Source organism: Trachemys scripta, chromosome 13 (assembly GCF_013100865.1).
Source record: "Trachemys scripta elegans isolate TJP31775 chromosome 13, CAS_Tse_1.0, whole genome shotgun sequence".
NCBI lineage: Eukaryota > Metazoa > Chordata > Testudines > Emydidae > Trachemys > Trachemys scripta.
The window spans coordinates 1,325,837-1,353,510 of record NC_048310.1 but is presented as its reverse complement, the minus strand read 5'-3'; the positions used below and the strand labels follow the sequence as shown (position 1 = coordinate 1,353,510).

General features: G+C 47.8%; 1 protein-coding gene across 8 annotated transcripts in view; it reads left to right on the top strand.

Moving 5' to 3' along the window:
- The window catches only part of ADAT1 (adenosine deaminase tRNA specific 1), a 50,986-nt gene extending 23,690 nt beyond the window's left edge, over window positions 1–27,296 (top strand). For 5 of the 8 annotated variants that reach the window (XM_034788189.1, XM_034788183.1, XM_034788182.1 and 2 more), the window contains 5 exons: window positions 326–962; window positions 2,975–3,120; window positions 6,381–6,480; window positions 12,788–12,874; window positions 26,822–27,296. In XM_034788189.1, coding sequence (XP_034644080.1) covers window positions 326–962; window positions 2,975–3,120; window positions 6,381–6,480; window positions 12,788–12,874; window positions 26,822–26,954 — 1,103 coding nt within the window. In that variant the 3' untranslated portion in view covers window positions 26,955–27,296. Of the gene's footprint in view, window positions 1–325; window positions 963–2,974; window positions 3,121–6,380; window positions 6,481–10,171; window positions 10,777–12,787; window positions 12,875–25,916; window positions 26,103–26,821 lie in introns of those variants that run through there. The other 3 variants (XM_034788184.1, XM_034788186.1, XM_034788187.1) reach the window with 3 other exon arrangements.
- The last annotated feature ends 378 nt before the right edge of the window (window positions 27,297–27,674 follow it).

Here is a 27,674-nt window from a genome sequence, read left to right as displayed (position 1 = left end):
TCTTACCGCATTATAGGTGAAACCGCATTATATCGAACTTGCTTTGATCCGCCAGAGTGCGCGGCCCCGCCCCCCCGAGCGCTATTTTACCGCGTTATATCCAAATTCATGTTATATCGGGTCGCGTTATATCGGGGTAGAGGTGTACAGTGCAGTGTCATTTGAAGAGGTTATTCTCCCTGGTACTTCAGGTACTTTTTGTTTTTGTTCAAATCTTTAAAAACACGTGGTGGTTGCCTTATCTATGAAGGGGTCTGCATTAAATGGCAAGGAGAAGCAGAAATCTCTTTCTAGGCCAGTGCTAATGTAACTTCCTTTCGTCTAGGTGGAGATGCCTCCATTATTCCAATGACCAAACCAGAGGACCAGCCTTGTGAGCTGGTTAGTAGAAAAGATCCAACAAGGCATTCAGCAGATTGCAGTGGCAACCATGATCCTGTGGGTCCAGAAAATAAAAGGAAAACAGAGGAAACTGCAAGTGATCATGTGACCAAGAGAATGAAAACTGTCATCAGTGATTCTACATGTGAGGTCACTGAGAGAATAACTGCTCAGTATGTTCCTGGCAATCAACAAAACATACAAGACACAAATATCAGCCGCTCTGAATTTATTACAGATGGACAAAGAGAGATCTTAACGTGTGCTAAGGAGACCGGACTAATAGGAGCCAAAGTGATGGATGTTTATAGAACCGGAGCAAAGTGTGTGCTGGGAGAGAGGGATGATGCTCGGAGACCTGGGGTAGAATATCATCATGTTGAGTTACTACGAGTGAAGCCAGGCCGTGGAGACAGGACCTGCTCCATGTCCTGCAGTGATAAACTAGCTCGCTGGAATGTACTGGGCTGTCAAGGAGCCCTCCTGATGCATTTCCTACAGCACCCGGTGTATTTCTCAGCGGTTGTAGTGGGGAAATGCCCATATAGCCAAGAGGTCATGCGGAGAGCAGTTATTGAAAGGTACTTGATCCATAGAAGACCAGGAAGAGTGTACCAAGACTGAGTCATGGAGAGCAATGCCTGTCAGTGTGGTGTAGGGACATGGGTATTAGAAAGTTTGCAGTGCTCAGTCAGACAATCAGCAGAGAGATCAAAGTGATAAAGCAACCATGTGTGGCTTAGAGGGAAGGTGACTGCTCCTGATGAATCAATAATGAGAATTTGATGTTCTCCAGGAAACACTTCTTGGGTTTCTAACTCTTGCTGTTCTTAATCCTTTGATCTGATCCTAATCCCCCTATCATCATGCAGTCCCTCAAGAAAATGACATCCTTTTCTCTTCGATCCCTGCTCTCTCTCTCCTCTCTTCCTTTTCACATTATAGACAATCCCAACAATGGTTCCTTTTCTTTTGATATTGCTCCCAGTACTCTCAAATCTGTTGCTCTGGCCCCTTCTTAAAGGGGACCTACTGAGATTGATATTGAGTTTGCATTATTTTTTTTTTTAATGAAATACAAAGAACGTCCTGCAAGAATTTTATCAAAATAAAGTTGTTGTTTTTTCCTACTTGCTTTTGACATTTGAAATTCAGGACTTGTCTACCTAGGAAGATTCCCTGGTGACTGTAGATCCAGTGACATTGTGTCACACATGACTTAGTGCTGCTGCAGTTGAGAGGGAAAGATTTTTAATCCGACTGTTTAAAACTGTTTAAGATGCTTTTGTTAATACCTGTTTAACTCTTAAGACCATTGAACATTTAGGGTTTTTGTTTGGTTCAGACTCATCCAGCTTCCCTTCAGTTAAGCTATCAGAGCACATGATTCATACTCGAGCCTCCACCGTGGCTCTCCAGCAAAACCAGGGAAGGCCAAATTTAGAAATATCAATTTTCTTTTAAAACATAAAGGATAACAATATACTACTGCTATCAGTTACTCTTTTAATTTACCTGGCAGAGGTCTGTGCTGTGGATTTAAATGTCCTGGGTTCAGAACCTGCTGATTGCCCATGCAGGGATCAGTATAATTCTATATGATAAAATTTCTGTTTCTTCAGTTTTCTTTTTACAAACTCCAGGAAATGTCATTAAAAAAATACATTAGAAGACCATTAAGGTTGTAAAATGAAGCTCTCAAAAGTTTGGCAATGCCAAAATTAAGGTTGGCTATGCTACCTTAATTTTGCCTTTTTGTGCAGCGGCATTCTGATACAGTCTTAGATGATCACATATCATGCGGGAGCCTCTACATTTATTTATTGACAAATAAAATTTGCAGAATTTTAAAATATTGTGCACAGAATTTTTGTTTTTTTGGCATAGAATTCCTGCAGGAATAATATAATATACTACAGTTTTTACTTACACATACTATGTATCTAAGATTGTTTCTTCTGGTACTGTGTTCCAATCTGTGTATGCCAGACAGTCCAGGAAAATAATTTTATTTACAAAATGCACAAGGCATGAATTCTGGTGGAGACCTTTCCTCACTCGCTCTGTACCTTACAAAATAAGAGATGTTAAAATAAGGAATATGATTTGTCCTTTTCTTAATTTAATTATATTACTCCTGGTTTTATTCCGAGAATATGTGATACAGTTCCTAACTGGGAAGTTGTTTGTATTAGATTATGGAATAGTCTGTCAATGCAAGTGGTGGATGCCTAGTCTCCAAGGATAGCTAACTGATGCAAATTGTGCATATTTGAACTTTTTAACTCTTGCTTATTTGATTTACCTTAAGTTGTCTACATTAGGAGTTTGCACCAATTTAATTAGATCTCTTTTAAAATGAAATTGGTGAAATTTTCTAGTATAGATAAGGCTTTACTAAGCTATTTGGTTCAGCAATGTCATGAGGCACAGAGTTCCACAGATCAAACAAAAGTTGCTTGGTAAAGTATTTCCTTGTATCTGTTCTGACTTCATAGCATTTCAGTTTCATTAAGTGGAGGTTGCAGGGTTATAACTGGGAGTCTGCTGAAGGATCATTTCAGTGACTTGCATTTCTCCATATCTACTGTAGATGTCAGCACATCTCATTTTTACCTGATGGTTTCCATGTTCAGGAGGTGAAAATGTTGCAGTCAAATCTTCAGTTTAAACATAGCCGCCATGCAATTCAGACAGGTCATGCTAATGGCAAAGCAAAGCTTGTTCCTTGTGGTGCAGGTGAGTGACTTGGACCAGTTTCTTAAATACCTACAGAGACCAAAGAGTAAATGGCATGACTTTGGTATATTTTTCCTGAAGCGTTCTCTCTTTAGGGTTTTATGTAGCAAGAGACCGCTTTTATGCCAAGACTTCATCATCATTAGTAATTATGATTAATATTAAATTATTCATACAGCTCCTGAAGTGTGCTGAAGACCCTTCACAGAATGTGTAAAAGACTTGGTCAGTGCCCTGAGAAATTTACATCTATAAGACTATGTCCTTGTTTCAGTTAGTTATGCATTCTTGTTGGTGTAGGAATGCAGGAGTTGCCATACTGGATCAGATCCACACCAGCTAGCGATTCCTATGTATATAGAGCGTACAAAATAGTATGATGTAAAAGTTTTATTGGCATGAATCTGGGATGTCTGCCTTATTTATCAGTGGCAGTGAGTGAGGTAAGCAGGTCATTGCGTGGTTTCACAGTTTATTCTCATGCCTTTGCAAAGTATTACATGGATGTCACCACCACATGTGTAATATGCAGTTTCTCTCCATCTGTGGGATATACATGTACCATCTGTTACCATGTACTTCTCTGGCTTAGCTGAAAATTGACTTGGAATGTTTAATGGAGATGTGCCTAGGAATACTGATGCATGAAGAAAACTGGTGGAAGGATTGTAAACAAAATAAAAGCCATGTCACAGGTTAGATGGGTGCTTAAATAAGCAGGTCCAGGTGCTCCCAGTTTGGCCAGTTAAGAGAGCAGGGCAGCATCTGGGGCTATAAAGAGAGAGGTTGTCAGTAAGGAAGTGGGAGCACAGCAGAGAGTCTGCTGAGAGGGGAGGCAGTGTAGTTAGGGGAGAGGGGCAAGCCCTGGGAGGTGGTGATCAGTTAAAAGAGCAAGGAAGAATCCTACAGGAGGGACTGAGATAAGCAAAGGGAAAATCCCCTGGAGCTGTAGCCCAGCGTGGGCTGTGGAACTGTTTTGTTTTTTACTTGTGTTTAGAAAATAAAACTGACCTGAAAAGAGACTCTGGGTGTGGCAATAGGTCCTTCACGGGCTGAAGACATGCCAGCACTGTACAAGTCACCTCTGGCCATTTGGTTGCCAAAGATTTCTGTGTTAGGACTGATCTTATTTAGCAACTTCATTGGTAGGATAGAATGGGAAAGAAACAGTATATTAATAACATTCACTAAATTGGAGGATATTGCAAATGCCAGTGAGGAATATATTTAGCTACTGTGGTGATAAGGACTCAAAATAACTAAAACAGAGAGAGATTAGAAACATTTCCAGGAAATAACAAAATGAGATTTCTCTTGGAAAAGTGCAGCTGATTCATCTGGGAAAAGATAATCTGAAACACAGGTACAAGAGGAACCTTAGAAGCAATAATGCTGAAAGAGACCCAAGGTGGGAGTGGACTACAAATCAGACTAGAATTTTTTGCAGTGCAATACAGCAGCTAAAAAACCACTGCAATTTTGAGCTGCTCCCACAGAGGCATTGCATCATGGAGCTGAACGGCAGTGGGTTCTCCATATGCTGCTTGATACAACTACACCTGTGCCATGTTACCAGGAAGACCGAAAAAAAGAGGGAATTCAGAGATGAACAAAAATAACTTATCATGTGGCTGTAGAGATTTGTAAGGAGAGAGTAAAGGAGCTGTAGTTAGTCTATGCAATGATAAATTGGGTACATTGTTAGTGTTTTTTATGTATTTATATTAGAATAGCACTCACACAGTGCTAAGCACTTTCAACCCATATAAGAATATATAGTCCTGGTACCAGAGACCTTACAATCTGGGAAGTGGTTGGGTTTAGGTGAGGCTTGGCTAACACACGTTGGCTAAGCCCAACCTAAATTCGGCCCCTTTCCCTAGTCATGACATAGCCAAAATTACTGGGAGAATACAGGGACTCACTCACGGGCAAAGATTAAAGGCTCATCTATGCACAAAACTCTTACTGGTTTAATGAGAGGTGAGGCTTTTAAATGGATTTCAGTTAAATCTGTGCAAATCTGTATGTGGACAAACAAATCACTTTATACCTGATTTATATTCATTTATCTTAAACTGATTCCTTACTGGTTTATGCTAAATTGGTGTAAGCCAGTTGGAAACCAATGTCAGTGTGTTCACACAGGGATTTGCAATGGTTTAACTAAATCAATTTTTAATACACCAGCTAGAAGAACTGGTAGTAGAGACAAGGCCTAATATAAGTAAGACTATAAGGAATTAATTCGTCATTAAGGGAGGTCTAGGTTGGACATTAGGAAAAAGTTCCTAACTGTCAGGGTGGTTAAACACTGGAATAAATTGCCTAGGGAGGTTGTGGAATCTCCATCTCTGGAGATATTTAAGAGTAGGTTAGATAAATGTCTATCAGGGATGGTCTAGACAGTATTTGGTTCTGCCATGCGGGCAGGGGACTGGACTCGATGACCTCTCGAGGTCCCTTCCAGTCCTAGAATCTATGAATCTATGAATCTATGAGTAGAAACAGACAAAGTATAGGGGAGAGGGATAGATAAATATCAGCTCTTCCCTGCTCTTTCTACTCAGCCTTTATTCATTCGCTAATTTCTGATATCACTTTCAAATATCTACCGATATTTGAAAAGTATAAGTGTGAAAAAGGTTGAGGGATTGTTTAGGGTGGGGGGAGGCAGCAGCAAGAATATAAGCTGACTAGTATGCAAAACTTTTGCCATGAGATGGAATATTCCACAATCTAATATCTCAAGCAAAGCAAGGGGAAGCCTTGTTGTCTGGGTCACTTAAAATATGTTTGACCAAAACATGACAGAATGTATTGAAGGGAACTCTCCTGCCTTGTGGATAAGAGAGACTACGGGCCAGGTGTTAAAGGTATTTAGGTGTCTAAATAGGTAAATAGATGCTTCTGAAAATCCCACTAGGTGCCTGTCAGCATCTTTAGGTTCTTATATACCTTTGAAAATCTGCCCCGAGATGACTTGATTGGTCTTTGCCATCTCTAATTTTTTGTCTGTTTCAGGAGTCTAGTGGGTTATTGGGAAGGGAAGAAATGTTTAATCAAAATGTTTCTATATGAAACTCCAGACTTATCCCTGATGGGACTGGAAAGATTACAATGCTAGTGGCATATTCATTTAAGTTTACCTGAATTAGTCTGGGTAGTGGTATATTGGCATCACAAACCCTTTTGTTTTGCAGTATTGAGAGTTGTGATTTTCTGCTGAGAATCTTTGTTCATGATCTTTTTTCCCCCAGCTATCAGCTGGAGTGCTGTCCCTGAGCAACCTCTAGATGTCACCTCAAATGGCTTCAAGCAAGGAACAACAAAGAAAGGAATCGGAAGTTGCCAGACCAGGTGTGGTGGTAGTAAGGGCTTGTGATGTCCCTCTGGGAGTGTATCCTTATCAATGTATGTTCCCCTCTCTCTTTTACTTTGATATAGAGTGTGGTGTGTAGGGACTGCGGGCATCATTAGTGGGTAATGCGATGGGAAAGAAATCCCCATGTTTGTTCCATCCCAGACCATGCTCCTACTGCACAGAATAGAGAGTAGGGGCGGGGCAGGTTGAATCTGTGTGTTTATAGGCTTAGCCCCTTCACTGGGATGTTTCTTGTTACCTTTGCCTAATAGAATTTTTCTAATAATTAAACCAGGGGGGATATTTTTAAATGAAACCAGAATCTTTTGTTGATGATGTAGACTAAATTGTCATTCTCTGCCTAGCAGAAGGCAGTGGCCTCCATCCTGGTTATTGGGTAGGAGATGAACCTGTTATTTGATAGAATTTTCACATGTGGCCACCCCCTTTTCGGAGAGGATTGTTACAGTGCTTCCTTTATTGTTGGAGTAATTGATTTCTTTGGTTGCACTTGTTTGAGATGTGTGTTTTCCCTTGCAGGCTGCAAATCTTATTTCTGCCTGCTTTGTGTGAAGTGTAATCACTTTATTGGAAGCTGGAACACTTGTGGTTTATTTCTAGCACTTCTGTCTTACTTTTTCCCATGACACTTGCTCTTCTGTGGTCATTAACATGTCAAAAATGGAAGCTGGCCTCTGTCCTCAAAGCTGTACTTTTTAGAAGAGATTGCTGTTTTGTCCTGTCCTGACCAGTTTGGAATGAAAAATTTCCTATGGTATTATCCTAGAATCATAGAACTGGAAGGGATCTCGAGAGGTCATCTAGTCCAGTCCCCTGCACTCAAGGCAGGACTAAGTATTATCTAGACCATCCCTGACAGGTGTTTGTCCAACCTGCTCTTAAAAATCCCCAATGATGGAGATCCCACAGCCTCCCAAGGCCATTTATTCCAGTGCTTAACCACTCTCACAGTTAGAAAGTTTTTCCTAATGTCCAATCTAAACTGCCGTTGCTGCAATTTAAGCCCACTGCTTCTTGTCCTGTCTTCAAAGGTTAAGAACAACAATTTTTCTCCCTCTCCTTGTAACAACCTTTTATGTATTTGAAAACTGTTATCATGTCCCCTCTCAAGCTTCTCTTTTCCAGACTAAACAAGCCCAGTTTTTTTCAATCTTCCCTCATAGGTCATGTTTTCTAGACCTTTAATAATTTTTGTTGCTCTTCTCTGGACTTTCTCCAATTTCTCCACATATTTCCTGAAATGTGGCACCCAGAACTGGACACAATACTCCAGTTGAGGCCTAATCAGCGTGGAGTAGAGTGGAAGAATTACTACATGTGTCTTGCTTACAATACTCCTGCTAACACATCCCAGAATTATGTTTGCTTTTTTTGCAACAGCATTACACTGTTGACTCATATTTAGCTTGTGATCCACTATGACCCCCAGATCCCTTTCTGCAGTACTCCTACCTAGGCAGTCATTTTCCATTTTGTATGTGTGCAACTGATTGTTCCTTCCTAAGTGGAATACTTTGCATTTGTCCTTATTAAATTTATCCTATTTACTTCAGACCATTTCTCCAATTTGTCCAGATCATTTTGAATTTTAATCCTATCCTCCAAAGCACTTGCAACCCCTCCCAGCTTCGTATCATCCGCAAACTTTATAAGTGTACTCTGTATGCCATTATCTAAATCATTGATGAAGATATGGAACAGAACCGAACCCAGAACCCGATCCCCGTGGGACCCCACTCGTTATGCCCTTCCAGCATGTCTGTGAACCACTGATGATTACTCTCTGGGAATGATTTTCCAACCAGTTTTGCACTCACCTTATAGTAGCTGAATCTAGGTTGTATTTCCTTTGTTTGTTTATGAGAAGGTCATGCGAGTCAGTATCAAAAGCCTTACTAAAGTCAAGATATACCACATCTACTGCTTCACCCCTATCTACAAGGCTTGTTACCCTGTCAAAGAAAGCTATCAGGTTGGTTTGACACGGGTACAGAAGTTAAACTGACTGGTCTGTAATTCCCCGGGTTGTCCTTGTTTCCCTTTTTATAGATAGGTACTATATTTGCCCCTTTCCAGTCTTCTGGAATGTCTCCCATGTTCCATAACTTTTCAAAGATAATTGCTAATGGCTCAGATATCTCTTCAGTCAGCTCCTTGAGTATTCTAGGATGCATTTCATCAGGCCCTGGTGATTTGAAGACATCTAACTTGTCTAAGTAATTTTTTACTTGTTCTTTCCCTATTTTAGACTCTGATCCTACCTCATTTTCTTTGGCAGTCACCATGTTAGATGACCAATTGCCACCACCCTTCTTGGTGAAAACCGAAACAAAGAAGTCATTAAGCCCCTCTGCCATTTCCACATTTTCTGTTATTGTCTTTTCTCCCTCATTGAGTATCAGGCCTACTCTGTCCTTGGTCTTCCTCTTGATTCTAATGTATTTGTAGAACGTTTTCTTGTTTCCTTTTATGTCCCTAGTTAGTTTGATCTCGTTTTGTGCCTTGGCTTTTTTAATTTTGTCCTTACATACTTGTGTTGTTTGTTTATATTCATCCTTTGTAATTTGACAGAGTTTCCACTTTTTGTAGGTCTCTTTTTGAGTTTTAGATCATTGAAGATCTCCTGGTTAAGCCAGGTTGGTCTCTTGCCATACTTCCTATCTTCCTATGCAGTGTGATAGTTTGCTCTTGTGCCCTTAATAATGTCTCTTTGAAAAACTTTTTGAAAAATTGTACTACTGTGGATGAGACTGCTGGTTTCTGTAATATGAACGTGTCTGGGGATTGACATATCGACAATGTTGATAAGTTGGGATGTGATAGCTCAGAATTGATGATGGGATATAGAGACTTTTGCCTGTGGGTTGCTGGTTCAATTCCAGTTCAGGTGAGTGATGACCAAAAGTTGTAGCTTGTTCAGTAGCTTGTTTGAAAGTAGACTCATAGACTTTAAGGTTAGAAGGGACCATCATGATAATCTAGTCTGACCTCCTGTACAGTGCAGGCCACAGAACCTCACTCACGCCTGAAATAGACTTCTAACCGAGTTACTGAAGTCTTCAAATCATGGTTTAAAGACTTAAAGTTATAGAGAATTCACCATTTACACTAGTTTAAACCTGCATGTGACCTGTGACTCAGGCTGCAGGGGAAGTCAAAAAGCCCTCAGGTCTCAGCCAATCTGACCTGGAGGAAAATTCCTTCCTGATCCCAAATATCGTAATCAGTTAGACCCTGAGCATGTAGGCAAAACCCACCAGGCAGATAAATGGGAAAATAGTTGGCAGTATTGGCCGTGTTCTGGTACTGTAGTCAGGTGTCCACATCACCAGTCCATTAAGTGGTGCCTTGCATGGCCTGTCTGTTTTCCAGTCAGCTGGGAACTGAGCAGTAGTGAGTGAGGTGATGGGGAGGAGAATCCTAGATTTAGTCTTACAGAAGGAGAGTAGGAGAAAAATCTCCTTGACTTAGAACTGCTGTTTACCTTTATTAAAAGCCCACTGTACAATATTTCCAGCTCCTCTCTAGGAACAGGAGGACCAAGAGCTTTATAACTTCAGTGTGGTATTTGGGAGAATATTAATTAATATAGATGATCCTATTTGATTTTTGTAAGTATTTTTGTAATTTGTTTGTACATTTTGTACAAATTGTTTGTTTGTACAGTGAGAGGAACCAGCCAGAGACACTAGCCCATGGGAGCAGAACCAGGAACCTTTTGGACCTATGGATCCTTAGATCTTTCTGCAATTTTCATTGGACTCTTCCTGCTCTGTGCTGATTGGCTGCTTGTTCCATCCCTCCCTCAGTCTCCTCACCTCATCTTCACTCTACATCTGACCCTCTTCTCCCCTGTCCTGTCCCCCTCATTCCCCTTCCCTTTTCTTTCCCTTTAGCTTATCTCCTCTTATGTAGCCCCCCATCTGCCTTCCTCCCCGTTCCTCCCCAAAAGTGGAACTAGCATGCTGTTTGCTGTCATCACATTGCTCACTCTGCTGGTGTGTTCTATTCCTTCCCCCACCCTGTGTCTGTCTGGTCTAGTTACACTGTAAGTTCTTCAGGGCAGGGACTGTCTGCTGCTCTGTATTGTACAGCGACTGGTCCTGTTCTTGGTGGGCCCTTAGGCACTGCCATAATAAACATGTTAAATAATAATACCTGCTCCTAGAACTGTGGATAAGTGCACTTTATATAATTGCAATAAAGTCAGACCAGAGAGACCAAGAACTGGATGGACTATGGAGGTTGAATTAACCTCTCATCCTGAACAGGTGAGCTGATGGATGGTGTGAGGGAAGCTTACAAGACTGTGCTCCATACTATATCTGTTCTGTGGCTAAGTAGGACTCTCTTCATTTGCACTAATTTAACACATTTGAAAAAAAAAATCCGGTGTTGATCGACCTGCAAAGGGGTGTATATCCTTTTCTTTCTTTGTGACTAAAGTTCAAAAGTTTATTTTCTAACGTAAAGGCTTTGTTTGTTACATTAAAAATTCATGTCTTGTCTACTGTTTTTCCTGGAAGACTTTATGGATCGCTATTATTGCTAAAATTATATAATTGGCTCTTTATGACATTTAAGATTACGACATAACAGATAGCAAGGAAATGAAACCTGATTAACTGAAGGAGGAAGCAGTTTTATACAGTCTTTTTTGGCTTTTGTTAATAAAAATTAACCAAACCACTAAACGTAATAAAATATCTTTGTTAAAGGCTCAATATTCTAAGCATTCATTTAAGGCTGAAGGCACTCCCCATTCTACTTTCCTGGGTTCTCCAAAAAGTCTTCTGGCAAAAACAGGGAAGAGAAGACTTGATATTCCTGCTATCTCTAAGGTTAAAAAATTGTCAGGAAAAAAACTATTTAACAAACTCCACCATCTAGGCCTTCCTTATAAATCATCATTTTCAAATGGCACTCACTTTCCTTACTTACTGATGGGCCTTTTGATGTCGCACCACTATACCGTCCGAGTGCCTCGCAGCCAGTAATGAGTATGTCTGCCTGGCACCCCTGTGAGGCAGGGCAGGATTTTTATCCCCTACCCCTTTGCCCCCATCTGTCTTATTGAGGGTTTTTATTCACGATAAATAATGTAATTGTTGGCACTTCTGTCAAAGTCTTGTGGGTTGTTCTCTTGCTTGATGTTTGGTGCTGAGCCCCTCGTTTCTGAGATGGATGTGGGCTGGCAGGGGCACAGTCTCTTGCACAGGATGCTGTGGGGATATTGAAATGTCCCCTCTGCAGTCTGCCATAGTACTGGCTAGGATGGCTTTACAGCTTGCTTCTTGGACAATGTAGCTCTTTATCAGTGTATCACTTCAAGTGAAGGGAAAGGAGAGTGGGGAGCTCGGATGGAGCAGCAGAAGTTAAATCACTACGGATCCCTTTACATCATTCAAGAAATTAACAAAGGGTCTTTGTCTGAGCTGTGCTAATGTGAATTGTAAAGGTAAGCATACCATTCCAGATTCCCATGCCACTGCTGAACACAGCCAGAAAGAGAGAGGCCAGAAAATGCTCCTGATACAAAATTCTGATTCACTCTTCTGTAGTATCCCACTGCTGTCTTTGTCAGTGTACACTAGCCTACGGCTGTTCTACGGTGATTCTATGAATGATTACCTCTCCCTTTTGGCTTTCCATGACCCTTCCTTTCTCATCATTTCACTCCTTTCACTTCTCTAGCAAACTCATTATTTGAACATTTAAAACTATAATTAGAAAACCAATTCTAAATTATCTCAGAAACCTACAGAACTGTTAATTGTAGTTGTATTTTATCTTTATGGCCTCTTTCTAAATATTTATAAAATTACCACCATTTTGTGGTTTGAACAGGGAATAACTTTGTAAATGCCCTAAAAAAATTCATACAAGATAGTGTTTATAAGTAACCAGACTTTTCCAGTAAGTGAAGATAGTTACTGTCACCTCCACCAGGCGTAGAATGGAAGCAGGGGACCATTTTCTCCAACATATCAACCTCATCTGCAAAACTCTTTAAGGTTTTACAAACAAACAAAAGTGCATTTGTTGAAAAGTTCCTTTCTTGTGTCATCCTCTTCTTCTCCCTGAGAGCAATTCTAGATGTACAAGACTCTGGGAGGTGGCTAGTCATTTGTAAGAGTATCCTAGGCAAAGCATTTATAATTGAGGGAAGGAGCAAATTATCTATCATTGCTGTAGGCCTAATGAGACAGGTGTCCACAGCAAAACTGCTGTTTTATTTATCCTACAGCTGATGATTTGAATTCAGTTTCCTCTTCCTATTAGGTCCCGGATCTGTAAGGTGGAACTTTTCCATGTATTCCAAAGGCTGGTGGCTAGTATTTCACAGGAGAATCTGCCAGAATCTCTCAGGTGAGGAATTACTCTTTCTGATTGGTTATAAGGAGAATCTCAACAGATCCCAAGAATGGCTCTGATGAAACCAGAGGCTGCCAATATAATGAAATTTTATTTCTGCTGGGATCAACATTAAAATTTGACTTTTTAAGGCTACAACATTTGGATATTGGCAAATGCAGTATATGCTTTCTTACATCTGTTACCCAGTTGGAGTTAGCAGTAGTGGTACCTCTTGTATTCAAGTGAGACCATGATATGAAAAAGTTCTTCTTCGAGTGATTGCTCATGTGTATTCTACTATAGGTGTGCGTGCTCGCCACGTGCACCGGTGCTGGAAGTTTTCCCCTTAGCAGTACCCGTAGTGGGGGAGCACCGCTGCGACCCCTGGAGTGGCGCCTCTATATCACGCCATAAAGGGGGCTGCGTGCTCCCCCCACCCTCAGTTCCTTCTTGCCGCCAGTGAAGGTAGTCCGAACTTCTGCTCCAGCCTTGGCTGCAGTGCTTCTATCCTTAGTGGTATCCAGTTCGAGTATGAACACTTTCTCTAGTTCTTAGCCTGGCTCAGGGCATGCCCCATGGTCCAGGCTTCAAGTCGTGCGACTCTTGTCGCAATTCTGTGCCCAGAAGCGATCTGCACTTCCAGTGTCTTCGCTGTCTGGGCGAGGTTCACATTAGTGAGCGTTGCAAAATCTGCCGCTCTTTCAAACCCCGGACAAAATGAGAGCGTGAGATCCGACTCTGGGCACTTCTGATGGAGTCAGCACTAGCCCCGGCACCGGCACATCGACCCAACCCCACGCCGGGCACCGCATCTTCGGTGCATAGTGAAGCGCCGTCCCTACCTAAGAAGCAGGGAAAGACTCAGCGGTGCTGGGAGAAAGAATGGGGTGAGGCCAGACCCGAGCTGGGCAGCCCACAATCCCCGTCGGGACCTAGACCTCCAACTCGGGCTGAGCAGAGTAGTCCGGTCCTGTCCACGCAAGTGTCTCCCGAAGTGCGGATGCCTTCGACGGCAGAGGCAGCCCAGGCCGCGCGCAACATCTTAGCCCTACCAATGCCGGGAGCGCCACTTCAGTTGGGCCCCCGGTCCTGAGGGAAACCGCCCTTGGGCGCACATCAGCCCGCCCTGGACGTGTCAGAGATCGAGGTGCCTTCCCGGGTTGAAGGGCCGGCCCGAAGCCCGCGACACACTTCCGGCCTGCGGGCCGGGTCTTCTGGGAGTGAGTTTGACTCCTCTGATCGCAGGGACCGTAGACGCCGGGACAAGAGGTGGCACCGCCCCTCTTCAAGCCAGAGTGAGAGGAACAGGTCTCGGCGCCAACGGCACCAGCATTCTTACACCAGTAGACGCCGCGCTCGGAGTGCATCCCGGGAGTCCCCGACACCGCAGCATCATAGCCACAGTCGCCGAAGGGAGTTGAGAGACAGCTCCTTGGAGATCTACCTGTCCTCGTCATCGAGATCAAAATCTCGGGGCAGGAGACGTCATGACTGGGACCGTTCCAGTTGATCATACGGCACCGTGCAGTCGTCCAGGACCTCAGCGTCGGCACCTAGCTGCCCTTCTCTGGGCCGCTCCGCACCGCAGGACCAAGCGGCTCTGCTGGGCCCCCACGCGTCTCAGTGGCAGGGGGTTCCCTGGCAAGGACAATGGTGCCAGTGGGCACCGTGGCCCCAAGCACCCGCACCGCCGAGACCCCGCTTTGTGGCTGGAGCCTCTCAGGCCCACTCGGCGTCTCCGCCTCGGCACCATGACCAGGTTGCGGGCACCAAACGACCGGCGCCGACCCCGGGCCCGGGTCCGGAGTTCAAGCAGCCGGTGCTGCCGGACGTTGAAGGCACCATGCCAGCTGCCTCCTCGGCGTCGGACGAGTCCATTGCGGTGCAGCCTCCCGTCTCTCAGGAGGACTTTAAGGCTCACCAGGAGCTACTTAGAAGGGTGGCGTCGAACCTCCAGCTCCAGGCTGAGGAGATGGAGGAGTCCTCGGACACTTGAGTCAATGTCCTGACCTCTTCGGCACCGGCCCGTGTGGCCCTTCCTCTGCACCAACGGGTGGTCAATATTTCCACTGGCCTTTGGCAGACCCCGGCCTCCCTGGGGCCCATTGCTAAGAAGGCCGAGAGGAAGTATTTTGTGCCCGCAAAGGGGCACGAAAACCTCTATATCCACCCAGCTCCGAACTCTCTGGTGGTAGAGTCCGTTCACCACCGTGAGCGGCATGGCCAGCCCACACCCACATTCAAGGACAAGGACGCTTGGAGACTTGATAACTTTGGAAAAAAGGTTTATTCCTCAGCGAGTTTCCAGCTCAGAGTGGCTAACCACCAGGCGCTACTGAGCCGCTATGATTTTAATCTGTGGGGGTCCCTCCCAAAGTTTGAACCCCTCCTTCAGGACAAGGACAGGAAGGAGTTCCGGGCCTTGGTCGATGAGGGTGCGGTGGCGACCAAAGCAGCTCTCCAGGCGGCTTCTGATTCGGCGGACACAGCGGCCCGTTCGATGGCTTCGGCCATCTCCATGTGGAAGGCGTCGTGGCTCTCGCTGTCGGGGCTGTCCGTGGAGTCCCAGTCCATCATGCAGGACCTGCCATTCGACGGGAGGGCCCGTTCGCGGACCAGACAGACATGCGTCTGCATGGGATGAAGGATTCCCGCACCACCCTGCAGACGCTAGCCCTGTATGTCCCGCCCACCAAGGATAAGCCCAGGCCTCAAACCTCCACTCGTCCGGCTCGGGGCAGATACGAACCCCCGCCTAAAAGGCAGAGGGAGCAGAGGTGTCGATCCCAACACCAGTCCCGTTTGGCCCCACGGCCTGGCCCCTCGAAGGGCAAGAGGCCAGGGAAAAGGCGTTTTTGACTCATTGTGGGGGGGTCACCGGGCCTGTTGCCAGGGGAACCCCCCCCCCCCGTTAATAAAGTTGAGTTTTGCCAACCATTTTCTGCCTTCCGACAGCAATGGTCCCGTATAACGTCAGATCGATGGGTCCTCAGCACCATCTCCCAAGGGTACAGGTTGCAGTTCGTTTCGCCCCCTCCCCATCATCCTCCATCCCGGGAGCCGGCCGGAGCTGTGGAGAGGGTACCTCGGGAATTCCAGGGCAAGGGATTTTACTCCAGGTATTTCCTCATCCCGAAGGCAAAGGACGGGCTCCGGTCCATCCTCGGTCTGCGGGATCTCAACCAGTTCCTGGTTCGTTGCAAATTCCGCATGGTGTCCCTGGCCTCTATTATTCCATCCCTAGACCCGGGGGATTGGTTTACGGCTCTGGACCTCCAGGATGTGTATTTTCACATCCACATTTTTGAGGGTCACAGGTGCTTCCTCCGTTTCCTGGTGGGTCAGGACCACTACCAGTTTACGGTCCTTCCCTTTGGCCTTTCTACTGCCCCTAGGGTCTTTATAAAGTGTATGGTGGTGGTGGCGGCCCACCTCAGGAGGAAAGGGCTGCAGATCTTCCCCTACCTAGACGACTGGCTGCTCAAGGGCAAGTCTCGGTCTCAGGTGCAGGAGCAGATGAACTTCCTGCTAAACACCTGCGCAGCTCTAGGCCTAGTGGTAAACGAGGAGAAATCCACGTTAGCCCCAGTTCAGGGCATAAACTTCATAGGAGCGCTGTTAGATTCCCGGGTGGCCACGGCCTCCCTCCCACGAGACAAATTCGAGATGCTCAAAGCTCTCATCGCCTCAGTCACGGCCTTTCCGGTAACTACGGCACGGGTGTGCCTTCAAATCCTAGGCCATATGGCAGCATGCACCTCTGTGGTGCGATATGCCAGGGGTAGGATGAGGCCCCTTCAGCTCTGGCTGGCCTCCCGTTACTCCCAGGCCAGGGATGGCCTGGACAAGGTCGTCATGGTGCCACCAACGGTGGTGGCAGACCTGCAATGGTGGTCCCTCCCGAGGAACATGCTTCAGGGTATTCCCTTCCGAGATCCCCCTCCCTCACTAGATCTAGTGTCGGATGCCTCAGACCTGAGATGGGGAGCCCACGTGGGGGGCTTCAGGACCCAAGGTATGTGGTCACCCGAGGAACTGACCCTGCACATAAATGTCAGGGAGCTCAGGGCCGTGCGCCTGGCGTGCGTGGCATTTCGCCAGCACATACAAGGGAGGGTGGTCAGAGTCCTCACGGACAACACGACCGCCATGTATTACGTCAACAAGCAGGGGGCATGCGTTCCCGGGCCTTATTCCAGGAAGCCCAGCTCCTGTGGGAGTTCTGTATAGCCCACAACATCCTCCTGCGGGCCTTTTATCTGCCTGGCAAGAGCAACACACTCGCGGACCGCCTGAGCAGGGTTTTCTCCCAACATCACGAGTGGTCCCTGCACAGGGAGGTGGCCAGGTGGATCTTCCTACAGTGGGGTACTCCCCAGGTAGACCTGTTCGCCACCGCCCAGAATCGCCTGTGTCCCTGGTTCTGTTCCAGGGCGGGAGAGGGTGACGGGGCGATATCGGATGCATTCCTGCTCCCATGGTCAGGGCCCCTGTTGTACGCCTTCCCGCCCTTCCCCCAATAGGCAGGGTCCTACAGAAGGTGAAGTCAGACGGGGCGAGGATTATCCTCATAGCCCTGGACTGGGCCCATCAACATTGGTATGGGACCCTACTGTAACTCTTAGCGGCCCCCCTCGCAGGCTGCCGCTCCGCCCGGACCTCCTCTCCCAGGACGAAGGTTGTCTCCTCCACCCCAACCTGGCCCCGCTCCACTGGACAGCGTGGCTGCTCCGTGGTTGAATGAGGAGGAAGGGAGATGTTCTGAGGATGTGAGAAGTGTCCTGCTGGAGAGTAGGAAACCCTCCACACGTCGAACCTACCTGGCCAAATGGTATCGGTTCTCTGTGTGGGCGAGGGATAGAGGTTCCTCTCCCTCTTGCGCATCTATCCAGCTCGTCCTCGATTACCTCCTGTCCTTTAGGACCCAGGGGCTGGCGCCCTCCTCGATCAGGGTGCACCTGGCAGCCATTTCGGCTTTCCACCCCCCGGTGCAGGGCCTTTCAGTGTTTTCACATCACATAAAGCAACAGAGGGTCCTGTTGCACCTTTAAGACTAACAGAAGTATTGGGAGCATAAGCTTTCGTGGGTAAGAACCTCACTTCTTCAGAGTGAGTGAGGTTCTTACCCACGAAAGCTTATGCTCCCAATGCTTCTGTTAGTCTTAAAGGTGCCACAGGACCCTCTGTTGCTTTTTACAGATTCAGACTAACACGGCTACCCCTCTGATACTTCACATCACATGATGTCCTGGTTTCTAAAAGGGGTAGATCGGGCATTCCCTTACGCCAGACCCCCAGTCCCGCTCTGGGACCTGAACCTAGTGCTCTCCCGCCTCACAGGGCCTCCTTTCGAGCCTTTAGCCACATGTTCGTGGTCCCATTTATCGTGGAAAGTGGCATTCTTAGTGGCTATCACCTCAGCCCGCCGGGTCTCGGAGCTCAGGGCCCTGACCTCTGAACCACTGTATATGGTTTTCTATAAGGACAAGCCCTCACCCGGCTTTTTTGCTGAAGGTAGTCACGGCTTTTCACATGGATCATGATATTTTCCTTCCGATACTCTGCCCTAAGCACCATTCCTCTAATGAGGAACGCCACCTGCATATGTTAGACGTGCGCAGAGCGCTGGCCTTCTACCTAGACAGAACCAGGCCATTTAGGAAGTTCCCCCAGCTGTTTATTGCATCGGCCGAGCGCATGAGGGGGTGTCCGGTCTCCACCCAGCGGATTTCCCGCCTGGATCACCTCATGCATTCGCACCTGTTACGACCTAGCAGGGGTTCCCCTGCCTCCTATAGTGAAGGCTCATTCAACGAGAGCCCAGGCCTAATCAGCTGCCTATGTGGCTCACGTCCCTATTCAGGACATATGTAGGGCTGCTATGTGGTCCTCTGTCCACACCTTCTCCTCGCAGTATGCGATCGTCTCCCAGACGCGGGATGATGCAGGGTTTGGTAGGGCGGTGCTCTGCCCAGGTAACCCTTAAATCTTAAAACTTAACTCCTACCCACCTCCATCAGGGATAGCTTGGAGTCACCTATAGTGGAATGCACATGAGCAATCACTCAAAGAAGAAAGGACAGTTAGCTGTTCTGTAACTGGCGTTCTTCGAGATGTGTTGCTCAGGTGTATTCCACATCCCGCCCTCCTTCCCCGCTGTCGGAGTTGTCTGGCAAGAAGGAACTGAGGGTGGGGGGAGCACGCAGCCCCCTTTATGGCGCGATATAGAGGCGTCACTCCAGGGGTCGCAGCGGTGCTCCCCTTCTACGGATACTGCTAAGGGAAAAACTTCTGGCACCGGTGCACGTGGCGAGCACGCACACCTATAATGGAATACACCTGAGCAACACATGTTGCCAGTTATGGAACAGGTAACTGTCCTTTTGGGGGGACTTGCTAGTTCAGGTGAGCAAGGATGAGAAACAGTCGGGTTAAAATCCAGCAAGTGTTGGCACAGACAGAAACCAGTGGTGATAATTAACCACTGTTTGCTTTCTGCGAAATGATTAGATGGGTCTCAGTGCATTCCCTAGTGCACAGGTGTCCACATCACAAAAACCACTGTTGTAGCTGTTACTAATTGCCAGTTGTGATGAACTGGGACTGTTCTTACTGTGGTCTGTGAATGCTGACAGGGGAGTGGGGCTAGGATAGTCTGCCCGAAGGCGAATACCTGGGCATGTAACATGAGAGCCCAGGTGACACCGTGGCCCGGGAAACTGAACAAAGGCTGTGGGAGGGGTCCCTGAAGGAGAGTCTTGGAAGCTGGGTGATCAGATGGTGGGGAGGCAGAGATTGCTCTGACCTCCCAAGGGGGGCTGGGATGCCCTGGGACCCCAAGATGGACCTAACTGAGGGGGTCCCTGTTGTCTGTGCCTGCAAGACCTGTCTTGGACTGTATTCCTGTCATCCAAATAAACCTTCTGCTTTACTGGCTGGCTGAGAGTCATGGTGAATTGCAGGAAGCCGGGGGTGCAGGGCCCTGAGTCCCCCAATACTCCGTGACAACTGGTGGCAGCGGCGGGATCTACTGCACCCCGTGGACGGCGCTTCCTGTAGTAAGTGACTGGGGAGCAGTAAAACGAAGGGGGATTGATGGGGATCAGGCGTGCTGAAGAGTGAGAGAGACGGTTATTACCCTGGGAGTGTGTGACCAGCGAGAAGGACTTTTGCAGTAACAGGGTCCCCCGGGGGCATCGCAGCGAGTGGTCCCAGGGGCGGAGGAGTCTGCAGCTCGACCCTGGCAGAGAGTTGGTGACCTCGAGAAGGGCTGGCACACTAGGGGTCTCCCTGGGAACTGTGGGGAGCTGTGAGCACACAGGCCGGTGAGTGGCCAGCAGGAAGATGTATGCCAAGCGGCTTAAGAGCGACCTGGTGGAGCTGTGCAAGCAGAGGGGGCTGCGCAGTGGGAGGCTCACCAAAGAACAGCTCATTGCCCGGCTGGAGGCGGAAGATCGCGCGAATGAACTGCTCCCTGTGTCTCAGGGAAGCATCCTGGCAAATGCAGCACAGGCACCAGAGTCTGTCCCAGCTGGGAGTGGTCAGCCGGCTGCTGAGGGCTTCCCGAGACCCCTCCTTCCTATGCCTATGGGAAGGGTGGGGAGGAGCCCAGCAAATACCGAAGGCGCCGTGACTCCCCCGGCCAGCAGGGGATCCTCCCGGCGAAGCTCGCCGGCCAGTAGAGGATCCTCCCGGCGACGTTCGGCATCCGTGGAGCAGAATTGGCTGGAATGGGAGAAAGAGCTAAAACTGAGAGAGCTGGAGGATCGTGAACAACAGAGACAGAGACAGCATGAATGGGAGGAGAAAGAGAGACAGAGACAGCATGAACGGGAGGAGAAAGAGAGACAGAGACAGCATGAAGAGAGACAGCATCAGCATGAACGGGAGGAGAAAGAGAGACAGAGACAGCATGAACTGGAACTGGCGAGATTGAAGGGCAGCGAACCCCCGGCTGCGGTGAGTGAGGGGGGACCCAGGACTGCACGGAGCTTTGATAAGTGCATCCTGGCCCCACGCAAGGAGGGGGAGGACATGGATGACTTCCTGGAGGCCTTTGAGACGGCCTGCGAGCTGCACCGGGTTGATCCCGCGGACAGACTCCGGGTCCTTACCCCCTTACTGGACCCCAAAGCCGTGGCATTGTACCGCCAACTGGAGGAGGCAGAGAAAGGGGACTACGAACTATTCAAAAAGGCCCTGCTACGTGAGTTTGGGCTGACTCCTGAGATGTACCGGGAAAGGTTCCGGAGTCAGGATAAAACCCCTGAGATCTCATATCTGCAACTAGCCGTCCGCATGGAAGGATACGCCAGCAAGTGGGCTGATGGGGCCCAGACGAAGGAGGACCTGGTCAAACTGCTGGTACTGGAGCAACTGTATGAGCGGTGCCCATCCGACCTGAGGCTGTGGTTGGTGGACAGAAAGCCAGAGAACCCGCGACATGCAGGCCGGCTGGCCGATGAGTTTGTAAAGAGCCGGTCAGGAGATAACAGGGAGGAGTCCCAAAGGAACAGTCCCACCACAACGCAGAGAGAGAGTCACCATGGGACCTCCCCGTGGGAAAATACAGAAAAACCCCATCAAAGGGGAACATCCGGCGTCAGGACCATCCGACCCACTCGGGGGGACCCATGGGACATGGGCTGCTACCACTGTGGCCAAAAAGGCCACATACGGGCCCAGTGCCCCAGGCTCAGGGACAGACTGAGCAGGCCGAACCCACAGAGGGTTGACTGGGTAGAGACCCAGCCCGGTGAGAGGCAGCATTCCCAGGGAAGGGGGGCTGGCAGAGTACCACCTGCTAAGGAGGGAGGAGAGCTCCAGGCCAGCTCCTCTAGGGGGCTGGATGCTCCAGACTCAGGGTTCTTGGTTTATACGGTGGGCGCGGGGCTGTCCCTCCGGAGAGAGTACCTTGTTCCCCTGGAGGTGGATGGGAGGAAGGTCAATGGATACTGGGATACGGGTGCAGAGGTGATGCTGGCCCGGCCCGAGGTGGTGGCCCCAGATCAGGTGGTGCCCAACACCTACCTGACCCTGACGGGGGTGGGCGGAACACCAGTCAAAGTGCCCGTGGCAAGGGTACACCTGAAGTGGGGGGCCAAGGAGGGCCCCAAGGATGTGGGGGTACACCCGTATTTGCCCACTGAGGTATTGATGGGGGGGGGACCTGGAGAACTGGCCAAGCAACCCCCAAAAGGCACTGGTTGTGACCCGCAGTCAGAGCCGGCGAGGGGCACTGCGCCCTGGCCTTGGGGGGGGTGCCTTGCCTGAGGCGCAGGACCCTAACCTGGTGGGGAGGGAACGCCCAGGGACACGGCTCAGGGAGGCTGCAGCTTCAGACCCAGCGGGCGAGAAAGAGCAGGTGGCCATCCCTGTCCCAGCTGCTGAGTTCCAGGCCGAGTTACAGAGAGATCCCTCCTTGCGGAAGATAAGGGACCTGGCCGACCTCAATGCGGTACAGACCATGGGACGAGGTGGCCGGAAAAGGTTCCTGTGGGAGAAGGGGTTCCTGTACCGAGAATGGGCTCCCCCAGGGAAAATGGAGTCGGGGGGATCAGGAGGCAGCTGGTGGTACCCCAGAAGTATCGCCGCCAGCTGCTGTACCGGGCCCATGACATTCCCCTCTCAGGGCACCAGGGAACCTGGCGTACCCAGCAGAGGCTGCTACGGAGCTTTTACTGGCCTGGGGTCTTTGTTACTGTCCGACAGTACTGCGGATCCTGTGACCCCTGTCAGAGGGGGAGGAAGGCCTGGGACAAGGGGAAAACAGCTTTAGGACCCTTGCCCAGCATAAAGGATCCTTTCCGGAGGGTGGCCAAGGTTAAAAGGGCGGCTCTAAACCAAGAGAGCCCAAAGCACAGACCTCCAGACTGGAGCGCTGGGAGAAGACCACAGCCCAGTTGGAACCCCAGAGGTATGGGGGCGGGAAAAGGGCACAGGCCACATAAACCTTCCCACATGCGAACTGCGAGGGCCATCAAGCACCCCCGACCGAAGGGGGGGCGTGAAACTGGAGGGGCCTGGTGTAATTCTCACCAAGGAATGGGAGGGATGCGGGGGCATCCATGGGAACGGGGGTAGGTTCGAACTTCCCCGGGTCACTGGCTAAAGTGACCCTGCTCAGTTCGGTCTCGAAGGGGGGAGATGTGACGAACTGGGACTGTTCTTACTGTGGTCTGTGAATGCTGACAGGGGAGTGGGGCTAGGATAGTCTGCCCGAAGGCGAATACCTGGGCGTGTAACATGAGAGCCCAGGTGACACCGTGGCCCGGGAAACTGAACAAAGGCTGTGGGAGGGGTCGCTGAAGGAGAGTCTTGGAAGCTGGGTGGTGAGATGGTGGGGAGGCAGAGATTGCTCTGACCTCCCAAGGGGGGCTGGGATGCCCTGGGACCCCAAGATGGACCTAACTGAGGGGGTCCCTGTTGTCTGTGCCTGCAAGACCTGTCTTGGACTGTATTCCTGTCATCCAAATAAACCTTCTGCTTTACTGGCTGGCTGAGAGTCATGGTGAATCGCAGGAAGCCGGGGGTGCAGGGCCCTGAGTCCCCCAATACTCCGTGACACTAGTGTCAGCAGAGAGAAGTCAAGGGTTAAAAGTTTCTCCCTTCAGGTCACAGCGAAACCCCATGGGGAGTGGGGGCCATGTGAACAGCTTGCATGTCTGCTTCCTGTGCTGTATCTGCTTTGTGTATAGAGACTTTTACTAAAAGCAGCAGCTCTTACCTAGTGGGAATTTCATTATGTTACTAAAGAAAGCAATGCATACGTTTTTAGGCCGGAAGGGACCATTCGGATCATCTAGTCTGACCTGCATATAATACCACAGGCCATAGAACTCCGTCCACCACTGCTGCATCAAACCTATAACTTCTGGTTGAACTCTAGATCATATATGTTAGAAAGAGACCTCTAATCTTGATTTCAAGATTCCAAGTGATGATGAATCTATCACATCCATTGTTAATCTGTTCCAAAGGTTAAATATCCCAACTTCTTGGGAAAAAAGTCTTATTTCCAGTTAGGATTTTTCAACTTCCGCCTATCGGATCTCATTTATGCTTTTGTCAGAAGGCTCAAAGATCCCTGAAAAATCTTCTCCCCATGTAGATACTTCTAGACTGTGATCAAGTTGCCCCATAACCTTCTATTTGATGAGCTGAACAGATTGAAGTCTTTAAATCTCTTTCTGGGATTTTTTTTTTTTTTTTAGACCTTGAATCATTTTTGTTCCTCCTCTGAGCCCTCTCTAGTTTTTCAACATCTTTTTGAAGTGTGGACATGAAAAGTGGAAACATTATTTGAGTTGAGAGAGGCAATACCACCTCCCGACTTCTGCTGGATATGTACATGTTTTAAACATCCAAGGATTTGCCCTTTTAGCCACAGCATTGAATGGGGATCTCTACTTCAGATGTTTGTCCAACGTGACTTCATAACTGGGATGGTAGGAGCTGGGTTTGTGTGGTGCATTGAGGGCGTGCTGCTGCGTGATTGGAAGGTTGGCTATGTGGTGCTTACATAACACTCTTTCACCTCAAACCTTTAAAGGATTCCTGTGGTTTTGTAATTTCCTATGGCATTTTTGTCCTTTGTCATTTTCTGTCTCTGGACTTCTCTTTGTGGCACAGTTCAGCAGACACACAGATACGAGTGTCTCTGATACAGGCTATGCAAGCTTAGTGTGTACAGCAGGGGGACCTAGCTCTCCACTCAGCCTGCCCTGCTGCTTTCCTGCTACCAACCAAAACACGCTATTCCCCCTCCGCTTCCCCTTCATGCCACCTTCAGAACATATTCTCTTCCTTCGCTCTGGGCTCTGATTCAGAGTGGACTTTTTCTATTGATTTCCAAGCTGTCAAACCGTCCCTCCTCACTCTCATTTGTTTACTGCCTTTCTCACCGATCCCCTGTCTGTCTGCCTCACCAACTCCTTTTCTTCTGCGTTCAAGTGCATTCTGGTATCCCCTACCTAACGCTCCCAAGACTCCACTTTCTTACAGCCATCAGTCCATCCTCCCCACTTTGCCTCCTAAGTTCCTCCCTTCATTTCTCTGATTCTCTTCTTGATCCCTTGCAATCTGCCCCCTTTACTCTATTGACACATCTTTTTCCAAAGTCACCAACTGCCTTCTCTGGGCCAAGTCCATGGGTCCCTTGTCTGTTCCCAGGTCTTTCTGCTACTTATGATGATTGATCAATCCCTCCTCCCTAACAGCATCTACTTCTTGGTCTTTGGGACTCCATGCCATCCTGGTTCACCTATCTCTTCAACTGTACTCTCCTTTCTCTTCCCCTCTCCGCCTCTCACCTGGGGGATCTGTATGCACACTGTATTTAATTGCAACACATCTCCTGTGGAGAGCTTGTTTGCTTCAGGGACTCTGATTACTAATTCCTTTAAATTGCAGGGTATGAGGCCTTGGAGATATGGCAGCATAGGTATCTTTCATCATGGCTGGCGGGCTTAGTCCTTTGGCTAGTAGGTCTGGGTAAATTTTTTAAGACTTGCTTGTAAACTTTCCTTTAAACACAAGCACAAATGCAAGAGGAGGGAGAAGCTTAGGTGAAGTTAACAAGAGTAGTACCCCTGCACTCTCACACTGTCACTTCTTTCCAGAGTATTGTTCCCCCAGTCTGTAGGTATGGCCTGCATTTTTTGTCCCTAGATTCATGACCTTGCATTTTGTTTGAATGGGTCCATCTTACCAAGCAGTCGAGATCATTCTGTATGACTGCTCTGTTTTCATGATTATTTATTGCTTCAGCAGTCTATCACCTGTACTAGCAATGATTTTATATTTTCTTCCAGAGCATTAATAAAGATATTAGATAAATAGGCCCAAAACCAGATCCCTGGGGGACTCTATTGGATGCACCCCAATTTGAGGGCAATTCCCCATTAACAATTACGTTTTGAAGGTCTGTCAGCCAGTTTTGAATCCACTTGTGTACATTGCATTTATTTAGTATAGTTCTAATTTTTTAATCAGAATGTCCTTGTGGTACTATGTCCTAGTACATTATGTTAACACAGTTACCTTTACTAACTAGATTTGTGATCTCAAGTATGGATGAAGACTTGAAAGTAAAGTCTGAAACTGAATAATGGATCAAAGGTGTGGCTTTTGTGTTGTGGAGAAGAGTAGGTGTTGAATACATGCACGTGCCAATGTGTCAGATTTTTTCAGAGATTTGCCTGGGGCTGCAGGAGAATAGATCATCTCTTTTCCTGCCTGCCAATCATGTGAGCATTTCTCGTATAACACTGATTTACATAAACAACGAGGAGTCCTTGTGGCACCTTAGAGATTAACACATTTGGGCATAAGCTTTTATGGGCTAAAACCCAGTTCATCAGATGCATGGAGTGAAAAATACAGTAGGCACGCATATATATTACAGCACATAAAAAGATGGGAGTTGCTTACCAAATGGGGGGTCAGTGCTAACGAGCCCAATCCAATCAGAGTGGATGTGGCCCATTTCCGACAGTTGGCAAGAAGGTGTGAGTATCAACAGAGGGAAAATTACTTTTTTGTAATTTACAAAATGCTTTTTCCCAAGTAGCTGAGTATTTTACAGAATTACAGATTATATCCAAGGATCCCCTTTCTGCCCTCCAAAATGCAGCCATCACAGTGGTACCACCACTAATAGTACACTGTATCTTAGGGAGAAGGGTATAGTTAGCCAGTAGAGGCCTAGTCTGTCTGCTAGATCCATGGGTCTGAGGTGGAATGGCAGTAGGCCTTTTCATCTCTTTCCATTTATTCCCACAAAACTCTTGCAGATTAGTATTTATATGCCTGCCTGTTTGCCAAGTGGGTCAGGAAGCGCAGTCAGTGGAGTGCAGACTGGCCTCTCACAGGGTGGGTGTTTGTTCAAAAAGGAAAGGTTAACCTCCTGTTAATAAGAAAACTGAAATCTGTCCATTGTTGTGGTGCATTTCCTATCAGGGAGAAGAAGTTGGAGACCTATTGGGAGTACAAGGAAGCTGCAGCAAACTATCAAGAAGCTTGGAAAGTGCTGCGTAGCCAGGCCCTAGGAGCCTGGGTCAAGAATACCAAGGATTACCTGCAGTTTACATAAAATGGCAGCTGTGTGAGCCCAGCATTGATGGAGCCTTCAGACACAGAGTGGGAGATGTTACTTTAGAATATGGGCCAAATTCTGGCTGTCAGTTGAAGCCAGGACCTTGTCTCTAAGGCCCAGCTGTTTAAAGTGATTTGAGTCATTGCAATGCCTCACTGACTTAGGAGACTAAATCCCATTTTCCAAGGGAGCGTGGGATTTAAGCTGAGCACAGCAACACCTCAATACCTTTAAAAATCTGAGCCTGAGGGAGGGGGATAGAAAAGGGAACTTGTTATGGCTGCTTGTTTGTCATTCTTTATGAAATATAAATTAGACCCCAGTGGTCTTGGGTGGTCACTTCTGAGCTGTATTTACCATGGCATATGTCAAGGCTGAATCCCCACTCTGGCACTTTGAGTGCAGAAGGTGGGGGTCTGCAAGGATTTTAAAAATTAATATGTGCCACTCCAGGCTTGTATTACACTCCCAAGGTTACAGCTTTTCTCTGACCTTGGTTTGGTAAATGCTGCCACCACCCAAATGCAAAAACCCCCTTGATCCAGCAAGAAGCACTTGGGAATTCCTCCTTGTGAGGTACTCTCAAGCCCTTTCACCCCCCCCCCCCATCCTTCCCCCCCGGGGAAGAGCTGAGAAAGAAAACAAAGGAAATTAGCTGTTGCCACTAGCTAATTAAACAGCATATGCACAAACCTCTTAGGACACCAAAAATCCAAT